The sequence below is a fragment of the Arvicola amphibius genome, chromosome 1 (genome assembly GCF_903992535.2).
Source record: "Arvicola amphibius chromosome 1, mArvAmp1.2, whole genome shotgun sequence".
Lineage (NCBI taxonomy): Eukaryota > Metazoa > Chordata > Mammalia > Rodentia > Cricetidae > Arvicola > Arvicola amphibius.
In genome coordinates, this window is record NC_052047.1 from 196,045,725 (window position 1) to 196,055,429 (window position 9,705).

General features: G+C 51.4%; 1 protein-coding gene across 1 annotated transcript; it reads left to right on the forward strand.

Annotated features, from left to right (window-relative positions):
* The first annotated feature begins 4,215 nt into the window (after positions 1-4,215).
* Positions 4,216-5,616, forward strand: Adrb1 (adrenoceptor beta 1). Its single transcript, XM_038315682.1, has one exon. It carries the CDS (start codon positions 4,216-4,218, stop codon positions 5,614-5,616), a length of 1,401 nt encoding a protein of 466 aa, XP_038171610.1.
* Positions 5,617-9,705: the final 4,089 nt, after the last annotated feature.

Here is a 9,705-nt window from a genome sequence, read left to right on the forward strand (position 1 = left end):
AATCACTGCTCTACAGATATTTGACTTGGTCTAGAACTTGAGATGAGATTGAATGCATCGGCAATCTTCCTGGACCAGAAATGGTGGTGGCAGTGGGTGACATTTCCAGTGTTTAGAAATGCTTACTGAGTATGGCGGTTGGCCACATGTCATCTCCGCACCTAGGAGCCCAAGACAGGAAGGCTGCTGTGGGCTTGAGGCTAGCCTGGACCCCAGGACAGAATGGGCTACGCAATGAGACTCTGTTTATAAGAGGAGGATCTTGAGGTGCTTACATGGAGATATTGACTTGTTTATAAGAATATTGAGTATTATGTGTACTATAAGCATGAGTAAAGATTCCAAGGTCTGAAATATTCAACCACTTCTCATTCATGCAAAACAATATTTTAATTAAATATGACATTTATGAATCCAAGTTAAATATTAATTAATGCCAAGTAATTATTAATGAGCATGGAAACTGTGAAAAACGGTAAGATAGCGCCAACTCTCCATAAGCACATGACCTAGAAAAAGGGGAAATCACACAAAGAGCAAAATGATTTAAGAGATGTCAAAAGCTGTAAAAAAAAAAAAAATCTGTCACAGCCACCTGAAAGAGCTACTGTAGACGGATCTGAGATGATTTTCAGATGCAACAGGCAGAGAAGACAACAGGAGGAGGGAGAAGCAAGGTGAGGATATAGCCTGGCTACGGGAAGAGACTAGGTCCAAAAGCAGGGAAACAGTGCAGGGCTTCACCTGATGGGCGCACAGACAGTTCTCCAGCTGAGACAGGGATGGTGAAAGACCATGCCTAGTGAAGCTGGGCTGAGGGGACCATGAGGTTCTGAACTGAAAAGATTCTTGGTGACATCCAGCTCTTTGGAAATATTAACTTGGCGCTGGTGCATTAAATTAGGCAGTGCATATGTCCCTTTTTCTTTCGTCAAACCCAGGACCTTCGCCTGATAGGTAAATATCATACAGTTGAGCTGCATGCTCAGCCCTGCAGTGTGAGATCAAATGGAAGAAGGAGAATTAGTGATTGAGAGCCCACACTCCCGTGGGGTGCAGCGAGCAAGACAGGAAAGGAGGCTGCCTGGTGGGGATTCTGAGGAAGGGGCCCCTGATTAGCACTAGAATTTTCTATTGTTTTCTGAAGCACTGTTAAACCTGTGGGTTCCTACAGACTGATCCACTCTGAGTGGCAAGTAGAAAATCTTATGACCTGAAACCTCTAACATGGGTGCAGGCTGACGTTAAGTTACAACATGGTTGATTTGAGGAGGCGGAAGCATTCAGTGGTAGTCGGGCACGAGAGGATGGACACAGTTGTTTTGAGAGTGGGCTGAAGATTACCTTTGTTTGGACTTTTCACTCTGTGCATGAGTCCCTCACCAGAGGCAGCTGCCTGGGCTTGAATCTCCCAACCTTCAGAATTCTGAGCCAAAATAAACCCCTTCATACATTACCCAGTTTCAGGTATCCCGGTCATAGCAACAGAAAACAAACTAAGTCAGCTGCTACGTTGAATTTTTTCTTCTTGCTCTCATATCCTTATCTAAGGACCAAAGTGCCAACAACAAACAAAAAAGGTAAAACCTTGGTCTACATGCTAGCCGAAGCCACACTATTCCAAACTCACCTGCCAGGAAAGTGGAGGAAAGTCCCTGAGAATATGTGGGATTCCTCTCTGTTTGCAGCCCTCTATTGAAGGCCCTGCTGGAAAAGCCTCCTGGCTTGGAACACTTGCACTTGGATGTATTTATCACACAGAAATACAAGGAAACTGGATGCAACACCAAATGATCAAGGGGGAAATGCCAGGCAAGTCCACAGTCCCAGAACCATGGTCCTGCTGCCTTGTGTGTTTATGCATATAAATAACACCACATTACTGGCCCCTGCAACTCAGTCCTCCTGGCTTTAGCACTCCCAGAAATGCCATGCTCTGGGAACACGAGGTTGACACACTGTACACCGATAACACTACGTCTTTCCACATTCCCTACACACCAGCACTCAGAGGCCCTTTCCTGGTCAGCCTTAATGTCAACTCATTCAAAATGTTGTGTTTTCAGACTTCCCCCTTGAGCCATGCTTCCGCTAAAAGCCTGAGGAAGGGGAGACCCTGGCTTGAAGAGGCTGGGGTGACTACGGGCACCAACTCCTTCCACCCTCTGTGTAGCTCCTGTTCCCAGATTCTCAATGCTCCCCATGTTGGCAGAACTCACGTTTGATAAGTCCAGGACAGGGGTGAATAAGCAAATCACTCCCCACTTCTCGATAGTCAAGCTTGAGCCTAAAGCACAGCCATGTTTGACCTTATAAGTGGTGCTGGCATTACTCTTTGCTCTGGACAGCTGTGGTTGCATCCTTCCACAAGGTGGGAACACCACCCTGACCTCATGTTGGTGCTCCTTCCAGGTGCTATTCTTTTTATTCCAATGCAAGAAAGACTCAGAGCATTACATAACATTATATAACATAGCATGCACCCTTCCGAGACAATTGGAAACTGTCTGCTTCTCAAGAACTCAATTACAGATTTCCCTTTTTTAAAAAAAGACGTGAGGTAGGGGTATCCCAGAGGCAAATCAGAGAAGACCCAGCCTTGAGATCCATCCGCACCTCCTCTCGCCTGAAAAGAAGCTAACCTCTCATTTCAGGTTTGCCTGCCAATGTGAAGGGGAGGATGAGATATAACTTTCAATACTTTCAGATTTAATCGCCTGGGTCTTTATATATATGTTCCTCCCTCGTCTTTCCAAAGCTAATCCCACAGTTTTGAGAATCTGGGAAACTGGGCAAAGGAGAAAACAGCTACCCTACCAAGAAATCTGAAATCCCAGTTCATGACGTCAACCCAAAGGAATAGTGCCTTGTGTTGACTCAGCTCGGATTATAAAACTGTATGGGCGATAGAGCACAAATACAGGTGTTAAGGTGTTAATACCAGAGCCAGAGAGTCTGAAGCGTCATTCGGTGTGTTCTTTCTACGGGGGGTGGTGGGGGGGGGGGGGAATGGTGGTGGTGTCATCTACTCTAGACTTAATGTTGCCCTAAACTTCTCCTTTATCCTCTGAACACGCTGTGGCGGCGTCCTTTTCCTTAGCTGGTGTGTGTGTGTGTGTGTGTGTGTGTGTGTGTGTGTGTGTCCAACTGGTCCTTGGCGTGGGCTGTGACATCCACAAACCTTCACTTCCTTTCTCCATCGACTGCACTTCAGTGACAAGACAGCTCTGCGCTAGAACAGCTAGAGAAGCCTTTCTGGCAGATGCGCGCTCTGCTCCAGCAACCCGCCTGGCTGGAAAGTTTCCTCTAACCACTAACACCCACTTCCCATTCCCCCAAGCTGTCAGGCTGGCCGGGTCCCCTCTCGATCAGGGAAGGGCCAGGCTGCCGGATGGCAGAACCAGTCTCACGCTAAATTCCTCCAACCCCAGCAGGATAGGCTGTCCAAGGCACTCCGGCGGCGTCTCAGAATGCCAGCAAGATTCCCTTCTCGCTGCAGGGAACTGGGCACCGGAGGTAGAGAAGCGCGGGAGCTGCGGGGCGCAGAAGGGAAGGAGGAGAGCTAGGACCGGAGCGGAGCGCCGGAGGCAAAAGGAGAGCTGGGTGCTGGGGCGAGCGGGGACCCCTGGAGGGGGCGGTGACGCAGGAGGAGGTGGACTCAGCAGTGGGCGCAGCAGACCCGACTCCGGTGGAAGCCAGAGCAGGAAAGGGCGCGCTCGCTGCTGCCGGTGGGTGCCGGGGAGGTGCTGGCTCCGCAGTCCGCCCGGAATCTTTGGAGTCGCTCAATCGCGGGTAGGAGGGGGTGCCGGGTGTTGGGGGGTGGGGGGGAACCATTGTCGGGGGCGTGCCTTGGCGGCGATTGGCTGCTGGAGCTTGACGCGCGGCCCCGGGGGCTGGCTAGGGGGGTGGCAGCGGGGTGGGGTGGGTGTTGGGTGCCGGAGCTGTCGGCCCCGAGCGCTCAGAAACATGCTGAGGTCCCGGCGGCTCTTCCAGCAGCGGCAGCGGCTCCAGCAGCAGCGGCGGCGGCGGCGGCGGCGACAGCGCTCGGCTCCGGCGGAGAAGGTGCCCGGCGTCCATGCCTCCTGCCCCGAGCCGCGGCTGCCCTGACCTGGCCGCGACCTCCCCGTGCGGGCCCCGCAGCCCCGGCTCCTGGGGTGTTCCCCAGCCGCGGCCCAGCCCCGCCACACCCCCCGCCCCCGGCCTCCGCAGCTCGGCATGGGCGCGGGGGCGCTCGCCCTGGGCGCCTCCGAACCCTGCAACCTGTCGTCGGCCGCGCCGCTGCCCGACGGCGCGGCCACCGCGGCGCGGCTGCTCGTGCTCGCGTCGCCACCCGCCTCGCTGCTGCCTCCCGCCAGCGAGGGCTCAGCGCCGCTGTCGCAGCAGTGGACTGCGGGCATGGGCCTACTGCTGGCGCTCATCGTGTTGCTCATCGTGGTGGGCAACGTGCTGGTGATCGTGGCCATCGCCAAGACCCCGCGGCTGCAGACGCTCACCAACCTCTTCATCATGTCGTTGGCCAGCGCCGACCTGGTCATGGGACTGCTGGTGGTGCCTTTCGGGGCCACCATCGTGGTGTGGGGCCGTTGGGAGTACGGCTCCTTCTTCTGTGAGCTCTGGACTTCTGTGGACGTGCTGTGTGTGACGGCCAGCATCGAGACCCTGTGTGTCATCGCCCTGGACCGCTACCTCGCCATCACGTCGCCCTTCCGCTACCAGAGTTTGCTGACGCGCGCGCGAGCGCGGGCCCTCGTGTGCACAGTGTGGGCCATCTCGGCTCTAGTGTCCTTCCTTCCCATCCTCATGCACTGGTGGCGGGCCGAGAGCGACGAGGCGCGGCGCTGCTACAATGATCCCAAGTGCTGCGATTTCGTCACCAACCGGGCCTACGCCATCGCCTCGTCCGTTGTCTCCTTCTACGTGCCCCTGTGTATCATGGCCTTCGTGTACCTGCGAGTGTTCCGCGAGGCCCAGAAGCAGGTGAAGAAGATCGACAGTTGCGAGCGCCGCTTCCTCGGCGGCCCGACCCGGCCGCCCTCACCCGCGCCCTCGCCGTCGCCAGGGCCACCGCGCCCCGCAGACTCGATGGCCAACGGGCGCTCCAGCAAGCGGCGGCCGTCGCGCCTCGTGGCCCTGCGCGAGCAGAAGGCGCTCAAGACGCTGGGCATCATCATGGGTGTGTTCACGCTCTGCTGGCTGCCCTTCTTCCTGGCCAACGTGGTGAAGGCCTTCCACCGCGACCTGGTGCCGGATCGCCTCTTCGTCTTCTTTAACTGGCTGGGCTACGCCAACTCGGCCTTCAACCCCATCATCTACTGCCGCAGCCCCGACTTCCGCAAGGCCTTCCAGCGTCTGCTCTGCTGCGCGCGCCGGGCCGCCCGCAGACGCCGCGCATCCCACGGGGACCGGCCGCGCGCCTCGGGCTGCCTGGCGGGAGCTGGGCCGCCTCCGTCCCCCGGAGCTCCCTCGGACGACGACGACGATGATGCCGGGGCCACACCGCCCGCGCGCCTGCTGGAGCCCTGGGCTGGCTGCAACGGCGGGGCGACAACTGTGGACAGCGATTCGAGCCTGGACGAGCCGGGGCGCCGGGGTTTCTCCTCCGAATCCAAGGTGTAGAGGGCCAGGCTCCCCGGGCGCACGGACGCCGGTCCCCATAGTCCCGGCCTGGACCCAGGTTCTGCGTTCCTAGAGGAAGAGAGCTTGCCGGGGCGCCCCAGAGCCGCTCCCCAGGGAAGAGAGGAGACCTCTGTTTACTCAAGACCGAAAGCAGGTGAACTCGAAGCCCACAGATCTATCTGAATCATCCGAGTCGTACAGAAAAGCCCCGGACCGACCGTTGCGCAAAAAGGAAAGTTTGGGAGGAGTTGGGAGAGTGTGGCTTTCTGATTTGTCTTGGGTTCCTTTCTCTCTGTGGTTCGGCCTTTTGTGTGTACTCGTGATGCACCTTTAGGTTTTGTTTTTTGGGGTTTTTTTGTGTTTTTTTTTTTGTTTTGTTTTGTTTTGTTTTTTTTCCAGGTGGGTTTTGACTTTTTTTTTTTTTTTTGCAAGGACCCGAGTGGAAACTAGGTGGGGAAGGGAAGGGGGTAATGAAGTCTATCACCTGGCCTTCCGGTTCCACACCTAGGAACCTAAGCAGTCAGCTCCAGTTTGGGGTGGGGGTGGGGGCGGTGATAATTAGCCAGGAAGTATTTCCTTTTGCTTTCTAAAGAAATTGCATATTAATTCCGGAGTACTGGTGTCTCCTGTTGTTAAAGCAAAGGGAAAAGATGGATGCGAAACAGACAAATCTGGTTTCGAGAAACGTTAAGCTATTCGTGGAACACGGTTCACCTTGCTTTCTCCTGGAGGGCAAACCCTGTCCTCTGCGCGCCTCGGTGGTCCTGCTGAGTGTTTTCTACCTCACTCTGTGCATATTGCACAGCAAGATAGAAAGACTTGTTTATATTAAACAGCCTATTTATGTATCAATATTAGTTGGAAGGACCAGGCGCTGAGTCTCTCTGTGACATGTGACTCTGTCAACTGACGATAGGACAGAAAAAAAAGGAAACAGTTGAGATTATTGCACATGTGGCTAAAAGCAAAGACGGCAAAAAAAAAAAAAAAACCCAGTGGTTGCAAACGCCATTTTGCACAGTGTTAGGCATTGTAAAGTCCACAGAAGATGTTAACTTGCACAAAAAATTAAATATTTTTAATGGGGCGGGGAGGTGGGCAGATCTTAAAAGGCTAAAATAAAACTCAAACTCAATTTCTCTTGTCTATTATGTTATTGAGTTGATGCTTTCCTGGAAAGTTACTTTTTATACTCTTATCCTGGTACTGTAACTGTATCCATATTATAAATATTATTATCTTATATATTTTTATTATTATTTTTTAATGTCCAAGTGCCCACGTGAATCTGCTGGTAAAATTTAGCACTCCTGTGTATATTCTATTTCCTCTTGTGTGTGTGAGCAAGTATTTAGCCTCTGGTGCAACTAGCTACTGTGTGAGGAATTGGTCCATGTGCAATAAACACCAGTGCAGCACAATCAAGGTTATGTACCGTGTGTCTGTAGGGGGTCAGCGGTGACAAGAAAGACAGACTGGCAGCCCCGTTAATACCTCTTCACGACTCAGTCACAAGCAAAATACTCTAGAGCAAAAAGGGCGTCCACCTACTCAGAACCACAGATTTGCCCTAAATTTTCCCAGTGGGATTCCAGGTAGTCCAGACAACTTAGACGCTGGCCGTCAAGGTGCCATCTGCTGCACTTGACTGAAGAAGGCATTTTGTGTCTTCTGCAAAGGAGAAAGACGGAGAAAGTGTTGGGGCCAGGTTGCTCAGCAGTGACAGCTCACAGAAACACAGGCAGGGAGGAGTGACCGATCCTGGGTAATGTTGCCCACTTGTAATTGGGCAAGTAGCTGCCACAGCTTATTTTTGCTTCTCCATTGAAAATCACCATGAGTTCGGATTTCTCCAGTGGCTGCTTAGAATGGAAGAAAAAAAAACTTTCATGGTTAAGCAAAGATGTATAAAAGAGCTTCTGAAGTAAATATTATCTCTCCTGTAAGTGAGTGCCTAGATCCTTTGCAGCTGACATTCTGGGTGGGCAGGAAAAGCAAAACGAACTTCCTTAACTTTCCCTTCACTTTCTAACAGAGTTATAGCACCCAATGAATAGAGTATTTTTCATTAAAATCCGTCCCCAAGGAGCGTATAGTAAAATTCCATCCTGAGATTAATTGTGTGTTCCCCCAAATCTGTTTATTTAATACGTTTAAACAAGCTTTTCATTTCACGACTGGACTGTAATGCCAGCACAATGGAAAGTGTGAGGTTTGGGCTCAGGCTCCACTCTGAGACGAACAGGCAGTGTCTTCCAGGCAGAGGCAGGACGCAGCAACCCGGTCCACAATAGCATGCCTGCACGCTCGGGGACGGTCGTCTGGAAAGGCTAATGGTGCTGCCCTTTCCAACCCCCGTGGAAGGAAGGCTGAATGAACAGCAGCCAAAACAGGCACCTCAGAAGCGCACCCCCTTTATGTTTGTTCAGAGAAAGTGAGAAAGTGAGAGATGAAGGAAGAGGAGGGAAGGAAAGGAGCGAGGGAGGGGAAGGAAGCCACGATGGTAAAGTTTTGAAAAAGATAATTCTTAAACTTATTTTGGAAAATGTAAATCCAACCCAGAATAATAAGAAAAAAAGCACTGTAAGTTCCCTAGGAATTTTATGAAGTTTGTTCTAGTCTGCTCCCCACCCCAAATATGCACACACATTCTGTTGGAGGTTTTTGTTGTTGTTGTTGTTGTTTGTAGCGTTAAAGCGCAGTGCCTTTAGTGTCCTCTGAAGATGCCTGAAGTGTTTGGATGATGCTGTGCTTGCAGTGTGAATGAGAATGGGTGTGGGCCTGCAAACCTCAGGGCTGACGGCCACCAATGCCCTTTCAACTCCACGAACAAATGGTATAGTTTAACTGCCTGGTAGATGTGCCCAGTCTCTGTCGTGAACCAGAGGAGCTCTCTCTGATGAGGGACCTGTTTATATGTGCTTGTAGGAAATAGGAAAGCGTTGCTGTAGGATCCTCTATGTTCCCCAACCAGGCGCTACAGAGATTCACAGACAGACCGTGTCCCTGATTCTGAATACGCGTGGAAACTACCTTGGGTTGTTGTTTAGGAAGACAGCCATGTGCAGCAGGAATGGCGGAAGCTGGTTTGCCAGTGTAAAGTTATGCTGGCCAGTCTCGTATGTGAGCTGCTGAAACGGTATTGCAGAGAAGGCAGAAGGGCAGTGTGTGGGCAGGGGCCTCTCCTCACCTTGTGTCAGAGGCGTGCACCTTACTCCCACAAGCAGTGGACTGAAATGCAGTCAGGCTTTGGTGGTTTACTACGCTGGGAGTGAGTTTGAGCACTGTCAAGTTTTGGAATCATGGAGGGATCAGAATTTTCTCGGACCCTCCCCCGAGGGCAGCAGTGGACACTGGGATGCTATGTCAAATGGCCCTTCATGAATTCGCCACTCTTGAGCTTGGCCCGTGGAGTTTATTTTTCTGTGCTTTCCTTGGAACTGGAATTATTAATAACTTCTAAGTGCCTATTGGGAAACCTCTCCTTGTTAAGCATATTTCCCCAACTTATTTTAATTTCACATTGTGTGGATTTGCTGACTTCCTCTGGCATTATTTAAAATTGCCGGGCAGGAGTTCTGTGTCCTAACTGCCTGAGGATCCTTGAGAGTTAAGTTCGTGGCAACAGCTTCTTGGGAATGTTCTAGGGGAATGTTGGTCTAGAACTTCTGTTGCTACTTGTCAAAGACTCCTGCATGTCTCTAACAAAGCTGGACCTTGTGGTCTTGGGGGGAAAATAAAACTCCCAAGTAGCTCAGATTAAATGCATTGGCGCAGATAATGTAGTTTTATTTGTACGTTTCTGGCTGAGAAACACTAATTCTTTTGGCTCCCTGCCAATTTTCTACTAATCAAAATGGAGAAGATATGCAGTGTTTGGATTATACCTAAAAATAGTTCCCTGTAGCCACATCAGCAAATGGAATTAAATTAATTTCTCCTTCTTCCCCGTCACTCACAACTCTCCACGTTTTTTTTTAATTCCCATCTAGAATATTGCTTCTGAATCTCTTAATTTTAGAATCTCTATATCCTGAGTAGCATTGCTCTTATGTAGTGACTTTAAGGCACGCTTCATCCGTCCGTTTC

What these genes read in the sequence shown, in the direction of transcription:
- Adrb1 (XM_038315682.1), top strand. Translation starts at nt 4,216, where the DNA reads ATGGGCGCGGGGGCGCTCGCCCTGGGCGCCTCCGAACCCTGCAACCTG.